The 27,604-nt window shown below is 44.0% G+C and overlaps 1 protein-coding gene across 8 annotated transcripts in view; it reads right to left on the reverse strand.

The window, feature by feature from the left end:
• The window catches only part of MAP4K3 (mitogen-activated protein kinase kinase kinase kinase 3), a 65,259-nt gene extending 49,702 nt beyond the window's left edge, over positions 1-15,557 (reverse strand). For 5 of the 8 annotated variants that reach the window (XM_014254667.2, XM_014254666.2, XM_014254665.2 and 2 more), the window contains exons 1-4: positions 15,328-15,557; positions 7,263-7,320; positions 4,972-5,095; positions 2,098-2,162 (exon numbers count right to left, since the gene is read on the reverse strand). In XM_014254667.2, coding sequence (XP_014110142.2) covers positions 2,098-2,162; positions 4,972-5,095; positions 7,263-7,320; positions 15,328-15,438 — 358 coding nt within the window. In that variant the 5' untranslated portion in view covers positions 15,439-15,557. Of the gene's footprint in view, positions 1-2,097; positions 2,163-4,971; positions 5,096-7,262; positions 7,321-15,327 lie in introns of those variants that run through there. The other 3 variants (XM_005525352.2, XM_005525353.3, XM_014254668.2) reach the window with 2 other exon arrangements.
• Between the last annotated feature and the right edge of the window lie 12,047 nt (positions 15,558-27,604).

Below are 27,604 nucleotides of genomic sequence, written 5' to 3' on the forward strand. Positions count from 1 at the left end.
AAATGCGCTTAGTCTTTATCCCATTATGAGCATCCCAAAGACCATAACATTTTTTAAAGTCAAAAACGTCCAGTACTATTGGAATGGAAACTACTAATTCTTCTGTACTTAAATCTCACAGTAATTAAGAGGAAAAAGAAGCACAAGTAATTATTTAAGCCTAACTCTTTCCCCTGAACAAACCCATTGTGTTCTTCTATAGAGTGATGGACTTTCAACTCAGTGACTCAGAGCTGCAGCCAACTCTGTTCAATCCCCTTTGAGCCCTGGGCAGTTCTTTGTACCATCTGTGACCTGCTCTCTCCTTCCATCCTTCCCACTGCCAGAGAAACTGCTCCCTCCAGCTTCTCAGCCTTCCTCTGAAATCAGCTGTCTCACTGCTGCTCCTGTCACACCAAGCACCTTCTCAAACTCCCCCTGTAAGCAGGTTCAGAAGTTTCCCAAGGGAAGGAGGAGTCCTTCTTTCCCTCAAGGGTCCAGCCTCACTCAAGTCTCTTAGAGGAAAACGATTAAATTCTGAACAAATACGCAAACCAAACAGTGAGCAGCAAGCAAGGGAATGGTCTGTGACTTGTCCCAGTCACTGGACTTTGATCCTGAAATTAAAGGGGTTTAAGACCAGGAAATGCAGTCCTGACTGTAACCTTTTCAGATTTTGCACAGAAAACAAAGAGAAGTTGGATGGACTTTCTCAAAGGACACTGAAGAAGTAGAGAGTTAAGAATGAATCTAGATTAAAGAACCTAACTGCTTAGCTTCTACAATATTAGTATCATGCAACATATCTTCAAAGTAAGTCTACATCCAACTTCTCTTTTCTGAAAGAAAAGCTCCAAGCCCACACAAAACTATATTTATTGGCACCCACAGTAGGCATATCTAGGCATCTATTTTTATTTTGTGAAATTTCTTTCTGATTAACTTAAACGACTCAAGATTACAGAGGCCTGTAGTTCAACTGGAATAGGACTCTTTAGAACATAATAAAGACCAGAAAAGAACCTTCCATTCTAACTAACAGCAGAGAAGCCAAAAATCAGCTGCAACGGGAAACCACTCCTGTAGACATCTGCTCAGGCATTTATGTGGCATGAGCTCATTTCCTACTCTACAGGTGTTCCACAAAACAAAGCCTATTAAACACGATGCTTTTCTCAAAATTAGCAAAGAGGTAAAGGATCACCAAGGTCACACTCAAACGTCTATGACAGGAACATGGTGTGAACTTGTGAATTGGTACTTCTTTTAATTGCACCCAAGGTAAACATAAAAAGCTGCTTACGCGCAAGAGACCCTCGCATGCAAAATCTTCACATTTGGAATGTAGATGGACTTCCTCAATAAAAAACATCACCTGAGAACCCCAAAGCCATTACCCACTTAGAGCATACTCCTTTCCTAAAAAGGTCTTAATTCCAGGGCAATAGAGTCCTTCAAAACTGATTTTGTTTCTTGAAAAATAGCAAGTTGAGTGATCCTGACTTAATCCAACAGATTCACAGACAGCTCTTATTTATTTGACTGCTCACTGAAGCCAAGCCTAAAGCAAATATAGAGACCACCTTTGCTTTTCACATGTCACACATCCTCCTTAAAAAACCTTAAAAAAAATTAAAAATACCCTCATGGAACTACTGGTATACAAACATTCAAACAATTTACAAAGGACAAGAACATCCATGCTCATCTATCCACATACCTAGGTTTCTGTAGGAAGTGGTACAGATTATACTAAAACAAAGTCCAGAAGCTCAGAAACAAAATGGCTATGAAGCAAGACAGCACATCAAGTCATCATTTTTTTTTCTTTCTAAAATGTAATATTGTCTAATTTTACAGCCTTTGAATAGCAGTGATGGGCATATGAGCCCCTGAAGGATGGAAATAACTTCTGCTGCTAGAAAAAAACCCAAAACACTAACTTTGTTTACAAAACCCAAACCAATTAAGTAAAAACATATGCTAAAACTGACCTTCAATGAATTATTATGGATACTAAATTTAGGATTCCTTCTCTCTAATTCCAAAACACTGCAATCATTTCAATTTCTGAAAATAAGCTGTGGTTAGATTTTAAGGAATAAAGTCTTGACGTACCATGATAAATATCCTGTAGAGAGCCACCTCCACAGAACTCCATGCAAATCCATAGTTTGTCTCGTCTAAAGAGTGAACAAAACCATTCATTAGCTGTCAGATTTGCAGAGAACTTGTAAAAGAGAAGTCAAAGGACTCAAACACTACAAAGCACAACACAACATGCTCTGTATTATGGAAAGTACAAGTCAAATAATGAGTATAATTTTGTCTTTATGCAACACTTCATTGTCTAAATAGCAACTAATGAAATAGTCAAAAATATTCTACTTTAATGAAGCAATAAAAAGAGTATTAGTGAAACATTCACACTGATTTTTGTTGAAATACATTTTTCTGAGAGTAGACACAAAACAGATGTGTGTTCTTATTTCTTCCTCATTTTCACTTCTCTACTTTTTTTCAGAGCATACTAGTTAACACAAACAACAAAACAAAAACAAAACAAAAAGCCCCATGGGTCTCTCAACCAAATTTCTTTCACAGCAAATTAAGTTAAACTGTAGTGCTTTAGTCAAAGCTAGGCAGAGCAGAGCCCATGCTGTGGGTAAGTGCCCGCTCAGATGAAGTCTTTTTCTTCAAAAATACCTATGGATATTTTTGGTGGCAGAAGGGAAGTTATTTAGCTCTTCCTTAATAAGGGAATCAATTCAGTATGATTCACTGTACCTCCATAAAAGGTGCCTTCCAAGAATAGACAATGGGCTGAAGGATTCAAAGGTATCTTTTATTAGGGCAATTAACTCTATTTTCACTCAGTAATTTTCATTGGTAAGATGTGTGGCCACAAAAAAACACTGTGGAGAGCAAAAAACCTGGGACTTGTCTAGTCATTCCTGGCCATCAAAATACTCAGGTGGAAAAAAAAAATATCCCACACAACTACCTTAGAGCAGACAGTAACAGATTAGCACCAAAGGAAAGACTGAAGGGTGTTCTGCAGCTTCCTGATGACCTGGTCTTGTATGTCTTGCATTCATAAGGCTCAGTTAGAACAGCTGAGACATTTGGCAGGGTTTTTGAAAGGCAGCGGTGGAAGTGCTGAGCTTATCTCCTGAGCTGCAGACTGGAAGTGCTCTCACCAGCAGGTGACTCTAGAATAGCTGCTGCTCCAGGGATAACTGTCTTTCTTGGATGTCCTCCCCTTTTATGTCCAGAGTGGACACGGCCCTCAAAGCTACATTCCCAGCTGCTTCCTCTAGGGGTGGGAAAGGTATTGTCCAAGCATTGCAGGAGTTTTAAGCAGAAGAATTCCCTGGCTGTTAACTCCATACATTTCAAGGGGTCAATTAAAGCCTTGCTTGCAATAATATTGAACTTTCCACTGACCAAAGCCAGACACAGAAGCAGTGTGACAACCTGTGCAAGAAAGCTGAGTAAGAAAGAAGCACTGAAGAGACATCTCCAAGTCCCGTCTTTGCTCCCCACAATGATGCAAGACTCAGATAAGGACACTTTCGGGGGCACTGGACTCATGGGCCCATGTGGCTGCATCCTGTTTGATGCCAAAAGTAGCAGCAGTGTGGAAGTGGGAAAAAGCCAGAACCCTCCCAGCAGCCTTAGGACAGCACAGAGCACCCACAAAGTAAGAGACATGAAGCATTAAAGTGTTGTAAATTCTCACTTTTGCTTACTGGGCATTCACTTCCCAGTGTGCAAAAGCCCTACAGAAAATAAAAAATAATGTAAGAGGAGGTGACTGCATTTCTTATTTTCAATCCAGCCTTTTTATCACTGTCCTAAGCACTTTGAGACAGGTGAAGATCCCTGTAACATCCAAGAGCAACAGTGTAGAGTCTCCCTTTCTGCAGAGCATATGGCCTGAGCAGCAAGCAAAACAGAGACAGGATCAACAGTACCATTGAGTGTCTGCAACTTAACACCCAGGCTAACAGGAAGGCAGAAATGTCACTGTCTGAAAAATCCCTATACAAACAGAAGAAATCCTTGGGGAACCATATGCTGGTGACTAGCAAGTATAGGACAACGGTATTTTTCTTATTCTTAGCATTGAAATATGCTTGGAAAACAAAAGCTCAGACAACAAAAGGTCTCAGACAGTGACTTTGATTACACAGACAAAAATGAAGCGCTCTGCCAAAGAAAGATGAGGGAACCAAGGAGGAGTGTAAGACAGTGACAAAATATATAGCATATTTGCCAAAATTTAATTCTGGGTCTCCAAAGGTATACTTTGATAGTCTGAGACAAGAGGGAAACTTTTCTTTTAAAGAAAAAGCACCTCCAGCCTGAGTACAGAAGAGGCAGCGTTTCAAGACAAAAATGCTAAAGAAAGTTGAGTGCACCAATAGTAGCTGTCCACTATCTGTTTTCACATGAAAATTTAAAAAATCATCAGAAGCAGCTTTTTATTAGTTATACTAAGCAACCTGTTCCCACTATGATTGGTTAAAAGAAGTAGCCGGTAAGACAACTAAATACGCTTGTCAATGTTTCTACAATGTAAATAACCTCACCTCCAGAAACAAACACAAAACCTCCACATTCTGGTCAGAAGTTCACATGCTGGAAAACCAGACATTCTACTGAAACAGATTTAAAAGATACTATATACACAGACTCTTCATACTTGTCATATTTCTGCTTGATTTTCCACTTAGATAATAAATTCAAAGCTTTTAAGTATCAACTCATTTGCAAGAAAACATGACTGCATGGTCACTGAACAATTTTTCTGGAAGGAAGATTATTTAGAGAGACACTGTAGTAAATAGAACAGATTTGCAGGTGAATGAAAAAAATACATATGGATAATACTTGGTAAACTATATTTTGCCTATGTCACCTTACAGATTTGTCCTTTACAAGGGGACAGGGACACATTTTTAAGTGAACAAAAGAAACAAACTGTACCTGAGATAGCTGCCAAAATAAGCAACAATGTTCGGATGTTTACAGTCTTTCATCATAATGATTTCCTGCTGCACAACAGCAAAATCTTCTCCTGAAATGCAGTAGAACGAGCATTTTCTTTGGCCTAGGTTATAGTCACATCATAACTTTCAGCACGTGTTTATAAAATAAACATTCTTAGTAATTAAGACTAATTATCTGCAAATTTCACAGACATAAATCAGCTGTAAGTCAGTATTTATTAGCAAGGGCTTAGCAATAAGTTACAATATTCTTAAGTTTCATTCTGGGACAGATGGATCTCACATCTGCTGACAGCTCTTACAATATTGGCCATAGCTCTTTCTCAAGTCCTTATTTTCCCTGAGACCCCACTGTGTCTGCATAAGCCCTGCCAATAGCCTGGGTTCTTAAAAACACAACAAAACTTTGCTATTTTTGGCCACATGCCCATACTTGTTAGCTCATCTTCCTAAGCAAAAAAAACAAAAAAAAACAAAAAAAAAAAAAAAAAACAAACCAAAAAAAACCAGTCACTAGTAGGCTGCTGCTGCAACATTTCAGCAGACTCCACAAGAATGTAAACTTCTGGGCTGTGAGTAACTCACATCCAGAAAACATTGACAAAGGAGCGGCATTTACCTGAATCCCACCCTTGGTACCATGGTTGTCCTGAAGTCTTTCTATTCAAGGTAAAGGTTCTTACCAGATGTGTACACTGAGAAAACCATGTGTGAAACTGAAAACACAGCTGAGATGTTTTTCTTCTAGGAATGTTTTAAGTTTTTCCCAGAACATTAACATACTGATGACCTATCCACTGAGTTATTTATAACCAGAAATATTATATTCCCATGTATTTTATTTAACTGACAGCAAATTTCAAACCATAAGCTGCAAGTTAACATCTATCTGTAGTGTGTTGCTGATGGTTTCCTGTCTCCTGGGTAGACTTCTAAACACATAGACACTAAAGAACAGAGGAATTTATTTTCACACAAGGACCTCCATGAAAAGACACGATTCCTACAGTATGTGACCAGCATTTTCACTGCATTCAAAATAAAAGAAGCATAAAGCCTTAAAGCAAATCCCTAAACATTGTTAACCCTGAGTCTGCACGCTGTACTCCAATCTGCAAAACTTCCAAAGCAGGGCAGCTGAAACCTATTCTCTGAGCACCACTCAGGTGTCCAAAGGCTGCCAAAAATATTTAAGTGCAAGATGCCAATCATTCATCCATCACCACAGCATGGGGGAAAGTTCCCCCCGCTGCAGGGCACCCCTGGGCTCTGTGCCCACAGCACAGTTCTCATGTTCAGCTTAGCTGGACTGATAACCCATATCACGCACAGCCAAGGACTCCAGCAATGGGAACTGACATAAAAAAACACAAAGAAGCAGAACTAGACTGGAGCATCTGAGATCACACTTTCAGTGTAAGGAAGTGTGATTAACATACACTTTTTGAACTACCTAGTAACATCCTGTCCTGTCTTGAACTTGTACATGTGTATACACTGTGAAAACACAACATTTCTAACCACTTCCAGAACTCTAAGAGGAAAAAATGGAAAAAACTAATACCTTCTTTCCCTTCTTCCCCACACAGACCTTAAGGATCAAACCAGGTAGTTAAAATATTACACACACCCCAACATTAAATCTGGAAATGGAACTCCAACAGTTAGAAGTTAAACAAACTTTTTTAAAAAGTCTGGATGTTTTAATTCCCAGATTAGTCCTATTCAACAGGTCTACTCTTATTAATAGAACAGACTTTGCAGGCTGAGAACTGATCTGTAGGGCACATGTGCTTTGTGAAATCACCACAGAAGCACAGTGCAAGCATAAATCTACCAGTGAAGTCCTAATCAGAGTCTCCAAAAGATTTTCAGGAAATGTACTCAACTCCCAGATGCTATAATTCAGCTATAATTTCACTCCTCTTTTTAGTTCTTCCTCTACTCTTACCAGGCAAGTTCTTTTTGCCTTGCTGTCTTCCTTTGTTCTAGAAATTTTTATAATGTATGGGTCAAACACAGGACAAAGAAATCCCACAACTCTGAGTGAAATTTTAATCGGCTTTCACTTAACTGTTCTCCAGTTACATTTTCCCTCTTATATCTTGTTTGTCGTGATTTTTTTAGAACAGTGTATTTTTTCCTATACCAGAAGTCAACAATTATCTCTTCTTTCAATAAGTGGACTTGATTGATTTTGTACAATTGTTATCTTAAGCACAAAAATATTTAGTTTCTGTGGCCTACTTCAGTTAAGAAACCACTTACCTGGTTCTAGTTTTATTACTTTAATTGCTGCAAGCTCACCAGTGTTGACATTTCGAGCCTATAAAAAAACAAAAAAAAAGGAGTATTTAGAGAGCAGAATGCAGCACCCACCTCTGCATTCTTGACTTGATGTTCTCTGACAGCAGCAGTCAAAGAGCAACTGAGGCACAACAAGGGTTTAACACAGTGGAACCACTTGTTGGGGAACACTAAACAGCTGGTTTGTACTGGGAGCTGAAGTTTTAAGTCTGCTCAGGAAATTGCAGTACCATACAACACTTTAATTATACAAGTCCTCAACCACACTGTGCTTCCGTATTAAAACCCATAAACAAACCAACTGAGAGATTGAAAAGAAGGTGTCACACATGTGGGTCTCTCAGCAGACAAGGGATCCAGGGGACACCAAGGACTGTGCTCTGCAGTGTGTGGGACCACTTGAAAGACTCACAGAAGAGTAGTACAATGCTTCTTCCCCATTTTGAGGAATGATTTTTGAAGGCCCCTTGAACCTTATTCTGCAACAACAACAGCAGCCTCCCCTTGCTGCAAAGGGCTCAAAAAAGCAACAGAGTTAGGGAGCATTGCCCTCATAACATTCCCTTCAGACACACAGCAGCCAACTGCAGCAGCAATGACTCAGAAGCTTCACTGCATTTTCACACAGAATGCTCTGAATTGGAAGGGATCCACAAGGCTCATCAAGTCCACTCCTAAGTGAATGGCCCATACAGGGATCAAACCCACAAGCCTGAGCCATTAGCACCATGCTCTGACCAAAAGAGCTCTGTCCTGCTAAGGCCTTGGTTCTACTGAGCAACCAAGGAAGCTACATTCTTTAAAAGCCATTAAGTAGCAACATAAATTACTATAAAAATGATTTCTCCTCTACAGCTGTACCATTTGACTTCTAACTGAAAACCAAGAAGCCATTTGCTGAGGACTTCCAGAGTATTTCTGTGCCCCTGCACCCAACCATGGAGAGAAGACAGCAAAGCAGCTTCCCTGCACTCAAGCAGCAGCAGCAGCAGCTCCTGAAGGATGCCCAGCTACAGCCTCTTCTCTCCCCAAGGGAGGCTTGGTACCTGTAGGAGTACAGAATGCAGTGCCCACACCACCCCTACACAGAGCTCAGAGCCTGCTTTTGCAAAGGCCAGAATTATAGAACTTACACATGTAGCCAGAGACCCATCTTGTAAGCTGCTAATAGTCTCATTTAAGTCACTTTAGGAAGTCAGGAACTCAGGCCTTTTATGGACTCACCAAATATGTGCAAGGTTTGTTACATGGCAGCTTGGGACCTTGTTGTGGAAGCAAAACTGGAGAGGAAAATACTCCCAAGACTATAAAAAGTAAACAAGAATAAAGTCTGGAAATAAAAGCAGAGGGTATTCCTGTGTTTAGAGATTTACTCAGCTCACTCCTTGGACAGCTGATCTCAAACCTCTCACTATCCTTTGGTGTGGAAACACTGCTGCAATGCTGGGAGCACTGGCATTTGCAAATAATTTGCAGGCAGAAGGATTATGAGACTAGTGGGAATCCTATAAAAGTCAAGAAGTAGTTCAAACCTGATTGACTGTGGAAAAAGCAGTTAACAAATAAATTTTCTCTGGCAGCCTTCCCTGTAAGTCATTATTTATCAACTGCACCAATGGCAGCAATGTCTCCATCCATCACTGGTGGAAAAAAGACACACAGACATTAAGAACAGCAAAAACATGAGTTCCTTTCATCTCATCCACCAGAGAATAAAGGCAACACGTGAGAAAGTGCCACCACTGAAGCAGGAGTTAGGATTTTTACTCATTTTTTTTCCCCAACATATTCTCTTCACAGCAATAAACAAACAGAAACAAAATGTTCATGAATCAAACATCAGCATTTTTTATCCTCCAAGAGAAACAAGAAAAGTTACTGAAGCTTAAACAAAGACCTGTGATCATCAGGGAGTCTTGTTAACACTTACAGATTTGTTTTAGGGCAACTTGCACAAATAAGATGATCAATGAGATACAACTGTAGTAGATACAAGTGAGAAGATCCTGAAGTTACACACCCTGCACAAGCCAGGCCGGAAACATTTCACAGGCCTCAGAAACCCTGCTCATGATTTTTTTGTTTTATTTGTTTTTAACAATACTGTGTCCAGTTGTCAGGAGTTTGTGTCACTGAATACAGCTACATAGGTTACTATGCTCTGCAGGGTGTTGGGGCAAGGAAAGAAAGACAGAAGATTTTCCTGGGCTTATGAAAGCCAGAAAGGAGGAAGAAAGTCTGATTTAATGCAGGCCACCAACGCTTTCAGCAACAGCAGGCTACTCTGTGCTTAAGGGCATAGATTAAAAAACATGACTCCAAGCTGAGACTCTGCATCTTGTTCCATTTGAGTTATCAGCATTGAAGGTGTTATCAACAGTAGGAATATGAATCGTCTTTGTTAATCTGAGTATATAAAAAGATTATTCTGATTGTAGTGACACAAGGGCTCCTTGTAAAGGCTAGGGATGAAAATGAAGCACCCCTGACAGGTTTTACTACATCTCAAGCACCTTCCAAATCATTAGCTGTGAAGCAATTCCTCCTCCAAGCTCACTCAAATGCGAGACTGACTGAGGCACCGTATGGTTTTCAACACCTGCCGGAGCTGGCTCTGACCCTGAATTCGGGGATGCTTAAGTATGTACAACACAGCACCTGAGAATGTAGAGGACGCTGTGTTACTTTTATTTAGGAAAATCCCACTGAAATTGACAGTTTCTTATGGGTTTTGAGACTGGAAAATCAATAAGCACTAGGTGGGTGAAGAAGAACTTTGAGCAAATACTTTTGAGCTGATAAAATGCAACTAAAATTTTGAAGAGGGCTCAGGTAAGAAAAGCCTGGCTCATTTTTTGTTACCACTTACACTCTTTCGTGCTCTCCCAGCTTTTGTGATGCTGAGGTTTACAGCACCCACCCCTGTTTTCATGAGCAGGATCCTTCAATCCGTTCCTTCAAATGCAGATTTCACTGTGTCAATGGAAATACAGGTTTTCCAGAGGCAAAGATTAGCCTACAATGTCTGCATCTACATGCAGACACTTTACCAAATGTATACAGCATTTATAGAATGTCTGCTCTTGAAAACTATAGAAGGACGCTAATTCTATCAGGAGCTGAAAGAATTACACTCTTCCAGAGATCTAGACTGCCATCTGAGCAGGAGTTTCAAAAATTCCACCAACTGCTAGGTTAAGCTGAAGGAGCACTACCTAATTAAACAGGAAATAATTACTACTGTACTCTGTAACAACAGCAGGATATCAGATAAAAATTTTATATAAAAAACCACCACCAGAAATAAAAGCTAAAAGCTGTCAGGCTTTGTTTATCCTTCAAATGGAAACTGCTAACATAAAGCACACAGTGCTGCAACAAAGCTAAAAAAGCTAAAGTCTAAGACTTCTGGTTTTGACCACTTCCTGTGCCAACTATTGCACAAAATGATTTCTAAACACGTTACTACTCCATGGGAAAACTGATCCCAGTCTACAAAGAGGCTTCCTGAGCCTGATTAGCTCCACTCTACAGGGAAATGCACCCAACAGGCTCCCCAGCCCTCTGCTTCCAGCCCTTAGAACCCTTCTCTTCAGCCTCTCTCAAACCCTTACGACTCCCCCAGCTAAAAATAATTAGCTTCCACATTCTGGTAGAAAGTGCAATACCACAACCCAACAGACCGACAATTTTAGCGAGCAATGGTTTGATAAAGTTGGTGTTAAACAAAAACCTCTGTGCAAAGCACAGATTACTGGTTAAGGAAACCACAGTCCCAGAAACTAAGCCTTATAGCACTTATTCAGTGCAGTAAAAATGGGATGGCAAAACATCCACCCCCCTCTCTGCCTACCTGACAAGTTTCAAAAACCAATTAAAGCTGAATAGAAAGATGTCAAAACACAGACATTTATTCCTAACAAAGTCAAGAAGTTTCAAAAGCTGTAATGTCAGGAAGAACGGAAGACTAAAATGCCTATCAAAAAACACAGTTTCAACATTTCAGAAGCAGCAAACTGAAGAACAATTGATGCCCTAGTGGATCACCCCAGGAAAGAGGAGCAAGGCCACACACATACAGAGAAGAGGACACTGAAAAATGGAAGTTCATCAAAATTCAGGTTCATCTGACCTAGACACATTCTCTTTCAGTAACACACAGAAGCCCTCTATCAGCAACCACACACCCCAAAACACGGATGGCAGCAGAAAGCAGTAATAGTCACCAGGTGTTCTCCAGAGATACCCACAGAACCCTAAATTTTCAGCACGAGGCAGTTAAGCTGGTGGATACATCTTCCCTCACCAAAACCAATCTCCATGCCAACGGGCTGGTGAACAAAAACCAGGCTTTCCTTTTTGAAAAATGAGACCTCAAACAAAGTGCACCCCACTGAGTTGTGTTGTCTTCATTTGTTATCTGGCTGAAACCATAAATGCCAAAAAGAACTGAAATAAGGCAAACACAGTATAATAAACAACCTCTGCAGGAATAATAATCCCACTAATTATCACAACTGTTTGAATTTCAGCAAAATGAGGGCCTTTTTTGCAGTAAGGTGTTGAAAACCTTTGGAGCAATCCACTTGCCCTAGACAAATGAACTGTGAGATGACAAATGAAGTTCAACATTTATTAAACCAATGACTTTTTTAAAAAAAGATATGCTGCGATATAAATTAATCACATTTAAAAAAATGGACCTACAATCACCTCAGAAAATACTTCCAAACTCTGTGCAGTTACTACCAAAAACAAAGGTACAGGGATGGGGATGAACAGGAAACCTAACAATACAGTCAGAAAACCCTGTGAAAGCATTTGTGACCCAAACCTTAAAAGAATGGCACAACTTACAGAGTATCTGGGACTATGGATTGTTAGAACGGCAATTTCTTAGCAAGAGACATGAAAGTCTTCCTAAATGTGAGAAGGATAAATGCAGAGCTAACAAAATTAAGCAACTACCTCATCTGACTTTAGGAGTATTTCCTGAAACTGAGTAGGACAGGACATTATCTCTGTTTCACAACCAATAAACCCTAATTCTTCTCTTAAGCTTTGCTGACCACTCTATACAATTAAATTCTTTGCAACAGTGAAATATAGAAACACGAAAACCAGAAATGACCCACACAAGGAATACATGAAGAACTAAGCAACTCAGGTAACACTTCATCTCTTACAACAAATTTGCACTGGTGCTAGCTAGAATATACACATTATTGTTGACTGTGAATATTTGATAGAGAGCTAATGGCATCAACAAGTTACCCATTACCTTTCTTGCGATGAATCCATTATGATTTGCTCCAAGGCCTTTTTGAAAGCTGAATTTTGGTGGGAGTGCAGACAATTGTAAAATATTGGCTTGAGCCAAACAGCCGTACTGGCAGTGCACTGACATGGCCCTTTCCGGATACTGGCCTAGAGAGCAGGACTCACAGCAGCAAGATTGTATCCATCTGACCACATCCTCCTTCCCTTCCAACCTCTGCAGCTCAGCCCCCACCACTAGCGCTTATGTCAAATTCAGTAAGCTCCAAAACAGCGACTCTGCCTTGCTTTTCTTTAATATCTATAATTTATTTTTTAAAAACAAAACAAACATTTAAACCATGCTCTGCTCTAGCTCAGTTCAACTGGAACAAAGTAAGAGAAGTAGATGTCACTCTGCTCTGCATTCAGCTTCTCAATGCTCTGCAGGACAGCAGGTTGCAGAAAGTCAGCATTTAGCAAGACTCAACATAATAAGGCTGTCAGCTTATTAAGGCAATAATCCCTGCTTGCTAACAGCAGAAACACTTTCCTACATGGCTCGGTCTGCTAAGGGGGAAAACCACAAATTACAGCTTGAAGCTGCCCAAGTACTTGCAGTGCTTGGAACCACTCTGCTGAAATCCCACCGCTGATGAGCACCATTGGCACACAGCTGATTCCAACTCCACACAATTATTTCATCCACCTCAAAGTTCACCTGCAGGTGACAGGTGAAGGCAAAAGAAAGGGGCTTTATGAAACCACCCACGAACATAAGATGAGGCATTAGTAAGCTGGCACGTGGATGACACTTCAGCCAATATTAATACTTCTTTGTCACATTAAAAGTAACTGGCATTGTTTTTGGGATACTTTTATGCTTCACTTTGAAGATACCATGGTCAAGACCTTGCCTCAGAATGAAACAGGCACTCTACCCAAGAGAAAAGCACTTCTCATATTCCCTACAGGGTCCACAATCTTATCAGAAAACACTTACCTCTCATTCAGAAGAAATAATTCTAATACCAGCCTAGTGTGTCCTGATCCTGCTATATCACCACCTATCTCAGCTGGTACAGGCACATTTTAAGCATCTACAAATCCACTCTGTGCCTCAAACAAGAAAAAGTCACAAGCAGTGCCAAACACTGGCCATTCACAGAGCACCAAACTGAAGATTACTGCCATCTAAGTACAATAAACATCAAGGAAACCTTCACAAACCTTTAACAGGTTTCACATGCACAGTAGTATTGCACATTTAAGTATTTCAAACTCTGTGGCTGAACGTAACATCCTTAAAATGAAACCATAAAGACATGTAACTTGGTTAATTCACATCCATCACTCACATACAAAACACTGAAAAAAAAATCTGATTGGTAAGGCATCAGAGTAAATATGCCAGTTAAAAACTGCAGCAGAAAGAGACACACACGACATGAAACAGTTTGCAGAAAAATAAAAACCCAGAGCACCAGCCAAGTAGATTTGGACAAGTAAAACATCAGCACAGTACACAAATACTCAAAGAAACGTGGCAAGGTGGAGGAAAGAACACAAAACCTCCTTTCAATTAAACAATTAATAAGCCGGGGAGTTAGCACACCAAGAGTGCAGTAACAAAAGGATTTAGGTCCTGAAACTTCCATGACATTTAAGAGAGATGAGATTAAACCAAAATCGGCCCAACCCAAACAAGACTTCATCCTAGGCACATTCACCTGAAGTGAAAGGCAGCATTAGCACCAGTTCTGTGCACCTCAAACCGTGCTCTGCATGTTTCCCTACAGCCCTACCTACCAATACAAGTTTCCTCAAACACACGCAACACCGTGGTGACAAAAACAGGCCAGAAGATGCTTGGAAACGACACAGTTCAAATAATGCTCCCACCAGGCTGCACATGACAAACTTGAGCTCTCCCCTCTGCTGCAAGGCCAAACAAGAGCAGGTAACAACCGGTGTCATCCTATCCCAGGGAGAGCCTGCCACATCCCAACAGGCAGCTGGATACACAAATAACAGCATAGACTGACAGAGCAGAGAAAAACGACGAAGTGCACTATAAAGCCCTTCAAAAAAAAAAGAAAAACCAACGCAAATTATGGTTAGATGCTTTTGCTTTAGCTTTGATTCTCCTATGTTCGCTGAAGTTAGGACCGAATCCTGAGAAACTCAACGACACCAGTTTACCCTCCACACGGACAGACTCACGTCTCACACCGACACAAACACTATACACCGGTATTTCCACACAAGACGGCGAAGGGAGCAGGGACCGGGACTAAGGCTTTGACATTTGGCTGGAGTCGAGCTAGTAAGCTCCCCACACCCCTACAGCCGCCGGCTCGCTCTGGAAGAGACCCGACCCCCAAGTTCCGCCCGTGACACAGCCACCCGAAGCCGGTACCCAGCAGCAGCGGCCAGAGCCGGCCGCGGGGGCGGCTCCACGGCTGCCGGAAGCCGGGACGGGGCCGGTCCCGCACCGCCTGCCCCGCACCGGCCCCGGGGGTCGCCCCCTCGCACGGCTCTGCCTCGCTGGGGACGCGGGGCGGGGGCGGCAGGGCCGGGCGCCCGGCGGGGCCGTGCCGGTGCGGCGGCGCACACCCCGCCGGAGGGGGGCGGCCTCGCTGCCCTCGGGAGGGCCGGGGCACGACGCTGGGCGACAGAAGCCCACCCACACTTTGGAAGACCGGGACGCTTGGCAACGGAGAGGGGGGACACAAACGACACCCCCGCCGGGCCGCAGTGCAGCACCCACCTTGTAAACGTCGCCGTAGGTGCCGCTACCGATGCGCTGGATGAGCTCGAAGCCCTCCTGGGGGTTGCGCCGCGACAGGTCCCCCCCCCGCCCCCCTCCCCCGCCCCTCATGGTGCCAGGGGAGGCCCCGCTCGGCCGTGACCCCCCGGGCCCCGGGCGGAGACGGGGAGCGAACGCGGCGGCCCCGAGCGCTCACCGCCACCGCGCAGCCCGCCCCGCCAACATGGCGCCCGCCGCCGCCCCCCGCACCCGCGGGGCAGCGCCCGCCCCCCGTCCCAGGGCGGGGCGTTCTGCGCGTGCGCGAAGCCGGCCCGGGCTATGGCGGACCCGGTCCCTTCACGGCCCGGCGGCCCCGCCCGCCGCGGGGAGCGGCACCGCGGGCCCGGGACCCGCCCGCGCCCCGCCCCGATAAGTCAGCGCGGCCGCCCGCTGAGGCAGCGCCGGAGCGTGCAGCCGGCTCCCCCCGCAGCCAGGCTCATGGTTCGGGAACCCGCGGGTGCAGCTGAGGACTCGTAAATTCTCCAAGCCTCGTGCCCGGGGCCGCTGCAGCCCCGGAGCCCGAGGACACCGCGGTGCTGTTCCCGTGCACCAGGGACCGCCTTCCCTGTTCCGTGGGATCCATCTCTGGCTGTCCAGCTTGGGGCAGGACATTTACCCGCAGCTGGGTGTGTGGCAAGCCAGCGCTGCTTGTCCTAGCGCACACCTCTGGGAAGCCACTGTAATCCCAGCGTTGTGCAGTTGCCCACATCCTCCAGCGCTGGATCCTGCGGGAGATCCTGAGCTCCTTGCTGGCTTTTGGGAGGTACCCACCTTTCCCCAGTCGGACATGGGAGCCACACGTTACGGACATGCACATGCCGGTCCCCTGCCCTGCTGGCACAGCATCTTTGCACACCCATCCCATGTAGTCTGTCTGCGCAACATCTTCCTCTCGTCCGTGGGACGGCTTCCCCTCATTTTGTGACTTTTTGGAGCATTGTGCATGCTCCCATGCGATAAAGCGTGGGTCTCTTCTCCTCTCACGCTAGTGCTGCCACTGTAAGATTTTCACTCTTGCACACAGGTTTCCAGTGCAGAGGAGGCATGTGGGGTGCTTGCCTCCATCCCTCTCTGCGCTCCTGACCCTCTCTGTGTGGGGAACAAGCACCAGCTGTGGGAACCCTTCTCCCCAGATGTGCAGCCCCTGAAGCTGTGTGGTGAGTGGGTAGCTAGGGCACCTCTTGGGCTCTGTGCCGGTGAACCAGACACAGCTTTTCCCACCGCGCTTCTGCTTCAGTGACTGATGGGTGAAATGAACAGAGAGGGATGAGGGGGAACACTGGACCACAGGATATGCCATCTGCTTGCAACCCTGCCTTCATCGCCAAAGATACTGGTGTGGGGTCTTCCCTCTCTGCTAGAAAGGTGCATTGGGACAAGGGGCTTGGATTGGCCTCATTTCCATATGTGATTATCAGAGCAGAAATGAAGCTCTGAGGAGCTGGAGAGGAGCTTGAGCTCTAGCAGGTGATGCCTGAAATTGTACATTGTCTGTCGGTGGGTTTGTCCTTCCAACCACCCTGGGCTGTTTGCATTCCTGTCCTTGGCTTTGTTTTATGACCTTTGTTCTCACAAGCAAAATGGTCTCAAACCTGCCAGATTCAGATTCAGGTGTCAGTAATTTTTCCTGGCGTGTGACTGAGGTTTTTGCGGTACACTTTGCTGCTTTCTGCAGCGGAAGCATCAAGACAGGCACAGATTAGCTGTGCAGGGCTGCCACAGATGCTCTGAGAGCCAGTCCAAGGGGACTGGGCTCTGTGACAAGTTCAGAAGTAGCAGCAGCTCTGACCAAGTTACAGAAGGAAATGCCAGGGAATTTGAGCTCCATCCAGAAAGGCTGACAGATATCCTGCTGGGGAAAGCTGATAACCTTGTCACCCTTCTGCTCTTGCCTCTCAGTCTTCATTTTTATCCCATTAGAGGGGAACTGGCTTATAGCTGTTCCCATATTATGTTCTTGCCAAGTTCTGCTTTGGTAGAAATGGTTATGAATGAAGAAAGGAGGATTATTTTCCTTCTTAAATCTTGCTTTCTATCCATGGCAGCTGCCTGTTCTTCCTCTGCTCTTGTAAAAACACCCACAGGTTTTTCTGGGAGTGTCTGTGTCCCTTCTCTTCAGTAACAGAGACAGATGGAGCTGAGAGGTGTGTCCTCCACTGCATTCAGAAACAGGTCAGATCAAATTAGTATCAGGCGTCATTTGCTTTCCCATACTTTGGGAAGACTTCTCTTGCTTTCTCTTTTTCCTCCTATTCCTTGGACGTGGCTGTGGCAGGATAGTCAAGCCATAAGCTGCAAAGAGGCAGGCTGGGCTCTTCTTCAGCACCGTGGAGGAAAGTCAAATGAACTCGATAAAACTGCATTTGAGTATTGGACATTATTGTGGGAGTTCAGTCAATGCCAATTGCTTGAAGAGTTTTGGTACCTTTGGGGACCACGAGCCCCAGCTCCAGTCAGTGGCATGGCACCCCACAGCCACAGAAAATACCCTGCTAAGACTGGATGCCTTGTTGTTTCCAGCTGTACTCACAATCCATCCATCCATCCATGCTTTGATCTGAAATACTGCCTGGTGCTCTGCAGCCCCAGGTCCTAGCCACTGCTTCAAATGGGAGCTCTGTTTCTTTCACCAGCATGCGTTGGCAGACTCCACCTGGCTCCAGTTAGGTGACACCAATGCAATTTGTCACAGCTGAAAACCTCTTCCCAACTCTCTGGCATCTTTCCAATGCCAAACTAAATGCAAAGGCACTGCATCTGATGGTGCTGCAGAGGGAAAGCGGCCACTGGCCTGCCTGTCCCTTTTGTTTACTGGAGTGGAGCTGCTGTGAGAGGGAAGGTGTCCTTAGAGGGTCCTGTTTGAGCCAGGTGGGATCAGACATGGAGGCTGGCAAGTTCTTTCTGGAGTGCTGAAGGCTGTCTTGGTCAGGGGAAGAGCTGCATTTCTGTCAATCCCAGGGCAGGCTGGTTGTGCCCCAAAGGAGGGGAAGGGAGGGGAGGGGCCCATGTATGCAAGCCCCATATTGATGTAACCTTGCTGCAGCCACTCCTGATATCCAGAGGAAAGACCTAAGCCTCACGCTTTCAGGGAAGACTCTTAAGACTGCAAAAAAGCAACAGTGCAGCCTGGGCACTTTTCCCCTCTCCTCAAACATGAGACTTACATTGTACTTCACAGAAAAGGAAAGACAATAAATCCTTCCAGCATTATGCCAACAGTCGGAATACTTAGCTTCTTCTATGCCCTTTTCCTATTTTAACAGTTCCCAGAGCAGTGTCTGATGCCCATCCCCTCCTGACCTCAGACAGCATCTCCTCGGTACCATTTCCTTGCAGCATTCCATGACCACTCCTGTCTGCTCCTGGATGCCTTTTGCTGGTTGCTTCCCATTCAGCTGAGCAAGCTCAGCTCCAGCTCCTGAAGCACCCAGCACCCTTGTTCCAGGAGGGCCACCCTGCAGGATGGGACCCTTTGCACTAAGTATGTGCTTTGTTTGTAAAGCAGCTGCACAGCCTTTTAAAAGCCTTTTAAAGAAGCCACATCTATGGTGTCACACTAAGGAGCAAAGTGCCAGCAGTGACAGCTCATATTAGCATTTGTTCTGCAAAGAACATGGAAGGCAAAAATAGCTTTTTTTTAAGTAAATGGTGCCCTAGGGCAGTAATGGCTGCAGGGGCGAGGTAGGTGACATCTCTGTGGCATTTGCCAGATGGTGGCCCTTTGAGGATACCAGCTGGTGGTGCAGCGTGTGGCAGCTGGAATCCAGCCAGACCCCTGCATCACTTTTTCCTTCTTTTTTTTTAACCCCTCCCCTCTTCCCCTCTTGCAAAAACAAAGCCTGCATGAGGTCCAGCCTGATCCTTTCCTCCTTCTCTCTCTGCTGCAAGTTCCATGTTTCAGCCAGCACTGCCAGTGGCCAGCATGGGCTGCTGGAGGGAAGTTAGCAATAGCCAGTTCCCAGCAAGCAGAGTTCCTGCACACGATTTTGCATTAGTCAGAGCCTTGTTTCTCCTGCTGCAGCACAAGCCTTTTCTGGGAAGGTTTTTCTTTACCAGGAGGGGCATGAATATAATGTGAGAGGAAACACACTGACCAGTTTTGCTCAGAAGCCCAGTAGTAAGCATTTCCCCATGTTTTTACATTTCTGGGAAATACTAATTTGTGTCTTTCAGAGAGAAGCAGAATCCTTTTGGAAGGGGCAAAGGGAAGGGAAGAAATCAGGCTCCCATAATGGATACTGTTTTATGAGTGCTGCTGGCCATCTGTGCATTGGCCATTGCTGCTGGTGGATCCAGGACAACAGCTTGAAACACCACATTCTGATTTCACTGGGAAAGGTCCAGCAGAAGCCATGTCAGAAACTGACAGCAGAAGCCACGTGCTAAAAATAATTACAGCAGGACCTGTCTGCATGAAAACTCCACAGAATTTAGAAACTGCAGCATTTCTTTCCATCCAAACTGCTTTAAATTTGAACTCTGGAAGGAAACAGAGAAAAGGGAGTGTATCACTGCATAACACCATGCTGCACCCACATCCTGAAGGTCATATGGCTGAAGCTGTATGATTATATGGTTCATATGACAGTGGGAAGTTTATAGCACAACTACAAAACTGCTGTTTTGTAGGAGCACTGCTACAGCAGCAGTTTCTACTTACAGGTACTCATAGGTCTGGGATCACTCCTACTGCAGGTCTGCCTGGCACTGGCCAGCTGCCCTCATAGCTATTTCTAGATGTCCCTCCACTTCTTCCTACTTTTCTGTGGCAATGCCAAACTCTTAATTTCTTGGGTTTGGTAGAAACAGTCTGGAGAAGGATCATGGCTGGATTTCTGGGCATGGCTGCAGCTGTTCTTTGTGGGTGTGTTCTGGCAGCCATCAACTTCTTTTGGGAGCAAATCCTCATCCAGCATGTTGCAGGTCTGCTCTTCCTGACTGTGGTATTTCTTCTGCTGCTTCTCTAGGCCACTCTAAGATCTCAAGAACTCCCATCAGGCTTTGGCCTTTGGTAATGCGTTGGACAGTGTCCCACAGACCACATCAGGAGCTCTTGCCTTGCAAAGGTAGAGCTGCACTGACTGTACTAGGAACTCCTGTTGCCTGACCAAGGTAGGGAATGAGAGGGGGATAATCAGTCATACCCTTACAGTTTTAGGATATTACTTACTTGAGTTGTAGCCCAAGTAGAGTGGTACCATTGCTGATGGACTTCAGAAAATTCCATTAATTACCAACCTGGATTGTGGCCAGGATGGAAATTTACCAAACTAAAACAAATCACCTTGTGACGCTATAAGCATTGGTCCTAAGTGAGACTCTTTGAGCTGAAAACCCTGCCCCTGCCATGCTGTGGGTGGTATGAAATCAAACAGTTGTTAGAAGAAAAAAGTTAGAAGAAAAAAGGAATAGGGAGGGAGGAACTTTAGTGCTGATTGTTTAATACCACCACATCACAGCTGGAGGATGTAGTTTCCAGCATAAAGCCCCTGGAAATTCAGGGGCTCTTCCCTCAGAAGCAGGAGGGAGTGTGTGGCTCAACAACACTTTCAGACAAAGAGTTTTTCCAGGTTTTATTTCCCCCTGTTTCCTATTATTTGTTTGTCTGGAGGAGGGAGTTTTCAAACCACAGAGACTCGTTTGCCATATGGCCCAGAGTGGGAACAGTGGTCATTTCTTATCTGGGGACAAACTGGAAAAACCTTTTCTGCATTTGTGGGTTGAACCATTTACCTTTGTATCTTGTGGTTATTGCTTTGCTTTCTTTTAGAAAATTGTTATTTTTTCATTTATATCTCTTATTGTTGGGAGAGAGGTTAAAAACTGACAGGAGGTAACTTATTTTGGAGTCTCCACCCTGTAAATTGTCTCAAAATGAGACAATAGTGCTAGAGACTCCTCTTTTCTTTACCCAGGACAGGATGTCTTTTAGAGCTTGAAAACCACCAACTGAAGCTGACAACAGGACCAAAATCCTCCACTCCTTGAGGCTCAGCCCTGGCTCATTGAGAAATGCCAAACATTTCACTGAACACAAGGGGAGGAGATTCTGTCAGAATTCATCCAACGTTACAATCTCCCTCCATCACACAAACACCAGTGTTGCCTGTGATGCACAGTGTCCACACATTCATTGCTGGAGCAGTGTCTCACACCTTCTGGGCACAGGGAAAGAACAGGACAGGCCCCTGGAAGGTCCCCTGGGCTGCCCTGCAAAGGGCAGGAGCTCTGTCAGGAATGGAGCAGGCTCTGTTGATGGAATAGAGAAGTCAGTTTTGCAGTAAGGGTGGATGGTACAAGGTGAACACAAAAGGGAATGGTAGAGGGAAAGGGTCAGGTACAGATCACTGTGAGCATAGGACTGGGAGGAAAAGAAGGGAGATGTGAGTGAAAGGTTGGTGGAAGGACAAAGGGGTGGAAGAAGGAAGAAGGGGAGGTGAGAGGCAAGGGTGGTAGAACACTAAAGTATTGCCTTAATGCAATAACCATCAGTTAGATGACAGTAGAAAAAGTCACTGCCAAATGAGGCTAAGGAAGCACAACCATAGCAACCATAGAAAGCAGACTTAAACCCAACAGATCATTTAATTGATCTGGGAACAATCAAGATGTCTGGAAGCAATGGTAGGAGAAACCAGCTTCAGCACTAAGCAGAGCTTTGTGGTCAGCCTTCCCTGGATTTCTGTGCTTGGCTTTACCACTGAGCAGCAAGCAAGGTCTTTCAGCCAACAGGTAGGTCCTGTTGGAGTCATCTCATACCTGTTTATGTGGTTATCTACACAGATCAAGACAGAAATAGTCCCTCTAGGGGGTTTTTATACGTCCAGTACAACATGAAGTTTTATCTTGGTTCTACCTTGGGTGAAAAGCACAAACAGCCATGGGTGACACTAAACTGGGAGGGTAGCCACCCTAAAAAATAGCAGAATGCCTGCCCAGAGGGACCTCAGTCAACCTGAGAAGTAGCACCTTGTGGTGTCCAAGAAAGAAAGGAGCAGAGCTCTGCACAGGGAGTGACACAACGCTGTGCATTCAGCCAGGCTGGAATATTCAATCTGCCCAAGAGCCTTTCTGAGAAGGACTTGAGGTTTCAGCAGACAACAGGATGACCATTAACCCCAAGTATGTTCCCATCACAGATAAGATACACAGGCTGCACTATCAGACACATGCCTAGCACAGCCAGAAGAGTGATTTCTACCCACTCTGTCCAGAGCTGACGAGGCCTCTCCAGCATTAAGTCCTCCAGTTCAGAAGGGATGGGGCAAAACAGGAGAGGAGCCAGCTGAGACTACAAAAATGGTTAGGGACCTGGAGCACAGTGCCTCTGAGGGGAGAGGGCTGGGCTTGGGTAGTCTGGTGAGAAGAAGGCAGAAGGGACATCTCCCAGGAGCCTATGACTGCTGAAAAGGCAGTGACAGACATGAGAGCAAAATTCCTGCAAGCATCAGGCAATGCAGCAGGGATCACAACTGTAGAATGCAGCTTGGGAGGTCCAGAAGTAGTTCTCAACAACAGGAAATTTTAGTCTCCTGAAATACAATTAGCCTTTAGATTAAAGTCTCTTCACTTACCCACCCAAAGCACCTTGCCAGAATCAAGGGAAGAAAAAACAAACAAAAGAAAGCAACAAAACCCCAAGCAGCCCAAACCCCAGACACACTGCTAATTGTATCTCCATCCTAATCACAGCAGAGGAACACAATGCATGAGTCCATCTCAGCTTGCCAAACTGCAAATGCTTGTCCAATGTAGCATCTGAAAGCAATTTGCAGTAATTTTCTATAAAAAGTACTTCATTGTCAGATCAACAGCAATGGGAAAGCCTTGAATTAGACCACCCCCCTCCTACCCCACAAATACCTTTGGTATAGACTGAAAGAACTGCTAAGAGCTCTCTCTTTTTGGTAAAATTTTTCCATGTATTTCTTTGCAGGTAGACATCATTCTTAGTTGTTCATCCACTTGGCAAGTTTTTCCGTCTTCCACACTGTGCCCTTGGAATAACATTACCAAGTGAGGAAAAACATTCTTTTTGCTAGAAGTAAGTATCTTCTCTTCACATGAAAAAGCTAAAGCATACCCAGTAGACACATGCAAGTGCTGCAAAGAAATAACACAGAAAAGTTTATTTTCCACTCCAGGAGATCTCAATAACAACATCTCAAACTCACCAGAAATAAGCTTTAAAGTAATGCTGCAAAACACATGGGAAAACATACATCCAGCTCTTAAAAAGAGCAGGGAACTTCTTCAGGCAAGATGTGCTTCTAAGAATATTGCTGAAGGTGAAAATCCATTTACATTTAATATTACCATATTTGGTTTTCAGTTTGATAAAATAATTTAGGTTGGGGAAAAAAACATTAAGACCATCCAGCCTAACCATTAACCTAACACTGCCAACTCCACCACTAAAACATGTTCATATGTGCCACGTCTACACATCTTTTAAACACCCCAGGGTTGGTGACCCAACCACTTCCCTGAGCAGCCTGCTCCAATGCTTGACAAACCTTTTAGTGAAGTCTTTCTTTACCAAAGAAACTCCTCTCAATACCAAGAGGCTTTGACTAAATAAGGATTTGGGGACTCTTATCACATAACACTATTTTACAATACAAAGATTTGAAAGACTTTTAGGCATCTTCCACCTCTCCTAAAAATGAAAGAGAGAAAAGCAGTACCTTACGGCACCCGAAGAAAGTGAGGTGAGCTAACAAATGGCACATGATTTGTTCCAATCAGCAGGGTTCCACTGGATCACTGCCATACTGCTTTTCAAATGTATCAGGATTTATGTCATGAAGGTTAGGTGTGGAGAACTCAACACCACTGGCACTTCAGATGCCAGCAGCAAATAATAAAAGACCTAAGCATGTCAAGCATCATGGCTCTACTCATTAGCCAGTATCTGCAAATGGAACTTAAAATCCCTTACTTCATAACTTCCTAAATGGGCCCTAACCTAACTCCCAAACATTTCTAATCTGAAGAGTTATCTTCATTAGTTTGGAATATGGATCCAGCTTTTTCACCCTTGGGATTCTTCCATGGATCAAAGGCAATATAACCTTCAAACCCCATTTTTTGGGTTGCATGAGCCTCCCACCAGTCTGCAAATGAAAAACTTCCCAGGACAGAAAAAACTTCTCGAGTTGAAAAGGCAATTCTGAAGCTAGCTTATCCCTTTGGAAACTTTAAAAGGTATCTCCTTTCTGTGTTCCACTGATCCTTAATGGCTTTCAAACTCAGGAAACAGGAAAACTGACCATTGTTTTCAATCCACTCTTTTTAGTATATGAGGAAGGATTACACTTGGCTTTGAAAGAGGGAGAAGAAAAGAAGACTACTCTGGTTCAGTTCACGGCAAGTGGATTGAAGAGTCTTACTGGTGATGCTCTCATGGTGATGAATTCCCTTCCTCACCTCCAGCTTCCCAAGGAAATATTTTGCTTAGGATGGACCAACAAAGCAAATAAGACCAGAAAAGGATGGCCCAAGGGAAGGATGATCAGTGCAAGCTGACAAAAGATTCTCCTGCCATTCTGTGGGGCTGACTCACCTCCACCATACCACCACCACATTCCTGCATTGGGTGAGTGAGATCAACAATTACTGAAGACCAGTCCTAAAGAAGGGGTTTCTTTTCAGCCAAGAAATTAAATAAAGGAGCAGATGGTTTGAAATGCCCATTTGAAGCAACCCACTATTAGCCACTACTTGAAGCAAACCACTATTATTATTAGCTTGGCTCAACTCTGAGGCAAAATGACAGTGAGGGCTGAAAGGAAACACCCAAAAGCAGATCAGGTGTTGAGCTGGATAGTCCAATATACAGTAACAGAAAGGAAAATGATTTCTGGTCTGAGATCCTTTCCACTAAGTGGGGGCTGGTGAAAGCCTGCTAGTGAATCTGCAAGGAAGGCCTATGATTTTATACAAGTAGACCTCAGCCAAGAAAGATTATTGCTTTATTTGCCTGGCCATGCTTTAAGCTTGTCTAGGTCATCCTTTCTGTTGCTCCCATGCCTTGTAAAGATTTTTGAGAGCGAGGCCCATGCAACCAAGTCATTCCTTGCTAGTTTGCACTGCCACTTGTACAGCTTGCAAGACAAGCCACAACAACCTCCATGGGACAAGTAAAGGATTCCGACTTCCCCAGCCTGCATAGGATCAGACCACAGAGGTGGAGAATCTTTGGAATAAAGCAAACCTGAAGTTGATGAATGTCACAAACCATCATGACATTTACACCAAACCCCAAGCACTTAACTCTCCGTTTCCTGCACAACATCCAGTAGGAGCTGTATGTCTCTGGATATCTTCAGCTTCCTCCCAATAGAATATCCAAAGTCAGAGAGTCAAAGCTTTCTGAAGGCAATGGCAATGCTGCAGAATAGAGGCACGTCTTTACCTGTGACAATCTGAAAAATGAGCAGCAGGCATATTTTTGTTCACCTTGCAAAGCTGCCTGCCAGCTCTCCCACGGGTTATGCAGCCAGGTTCATGCTCCTGTACTTATCCTCACAAACAGCACTATAAAGCCAGCAACCCAATGCAGACTGGAAAGTGAAAAATTCATGAAAGCGTGGTTTCGCTTGCAGATTCCCTGTTATTAGTGCTATGAGAGTACAACTCTCCTAACAGTGGGCTGGACAGTTAGAAATTAATTGCTGCTTCTGAACATTTAGTACATCTTTGCAAGCAAAATGCAAAAGAAGAGCTAATCTTCAGAGCACTTAGCACAGATGTTCAGATACATATGAATGCCATGTTAATTCTTCATCCCCTTTTTCTCCTCCCAGGGATCTGGTTACAGCCCAAATCACTCGACATCTGTCAGAGCCAGGGTCTCTGGTGTATCTCCCTGGAGTTTCTGCATCCTGGGAACTGTTCTCTTAACAATGGTGCTGCACAGCACCCTTGTGATGATGAAGGCTGGTCACATGCCAAGCTGTGCTGGCCAGAGTGTAACCAGCATGTGAAAGGGCAAGATTAAGGGTCCTCCACCCCTCTGGGTGCTCAAAACTGACTGCACAAGGCCCTGAGCAGCCTAGCACAGCTTTGGAGTTAGCCTCACTCCCAGGAGATGACAGGATAAAAGAACTCCAGCAGCCCCTTCTCACCTAAACCCCACTGTGATTCTATGCCAGCCTTTCCAGAACTAGAGATGCTTCTTGGATCAACACTTGGAACAGAACAATTTTAAGTACAAGCAGAAGGACAAATACCCTACAGCTTTCCTCAAAACATACAAAAATAACAGCTTCTGACCAGTGATAGAGACAGCAAGTATTTGTTGCATATTTGAAAAGCTTGACATTAAAGTAACTTCTATTATCCTAGATACCAAGGCAAATCACATCTTTTAAGTAAGAAATCAAGGTACATATATTGTTATTAATAGGAAATAATATTTCTTACCATTCGTTCCTGTACAAAATAAATATGCATACTTCATCACCCATGCACATGAAAAAAACACCTTGCTTTTGTCTGTTGTGAATTTCCTATATAGGACTCATCTAGATACAGACTTTGAAGTCCAGAATGAGGTCATAAAATTATTTCCTTCAACCCAGATCATGAAAGAAAACAGATTCCACCTTTTAAGAGAAACTCATCTTCATTTAAATACTCCTACTACAAAACATCAGCAGTTCAACACTGAGCTTTATGAGCTCAAGTAGTACATTTAAGTTACAAGCAAGATTTTTTCTGGATTTGCCTTGTCTGTGTTGCCATCAGACAAAAAAAAAAACAACAACCTCTCATTATATGCATTTTTGTGATATTTACAAGTTTACCATTATGGTCTAGGATGAGCATAAAGCCACCCTCAGGATAATCTTAGGTTTATTAAACCCCATGAGAACTATGACACAGAAAGGGATCACATACCCCACAGTTTTATTTGTTGCCCCACAAAGCTGTTAAAATATCATTCAGAGCCCTCATCTTTCAGCAATGGATCTTAACCAATGACAACTTCAGTTTATTTACATGCTGATTTTTTTATGTGAATTTGATTTTGAAGTAACTGCTTTTGATACAAACAAGCCTCTAAACTAAAATAAAGATTTTGCTTACAATAAAATAGCAGTTTAGGGTTTTTTTTCCAATTCATGGTGACGTCTGATAAAAAATTACATTGATTTATCCTCTTAAGTACAGGTGCAAGCTTGCAGAACTTCCTTTTGCACCTGTGTTTGTAGGTTATGTGTTAGAAGCCTTT

This window comes from Pseudopodoces humilis, chromosome 3 (assembly GCF_049639895.1).
Source record: "Pseudopodoces humilis isolate 2021_Gansu_Grassland_sample_001 chromosome 3, ASM4963989v1, whole genome shotgun sequence".
In the NCBI taxonomy this organism is placed as follows: Eukaryota; Metazoa; Chordata; class Aves; order Passeriformes; family Paridae; genus Pseudopodoces; species Pseudopodoces humilis.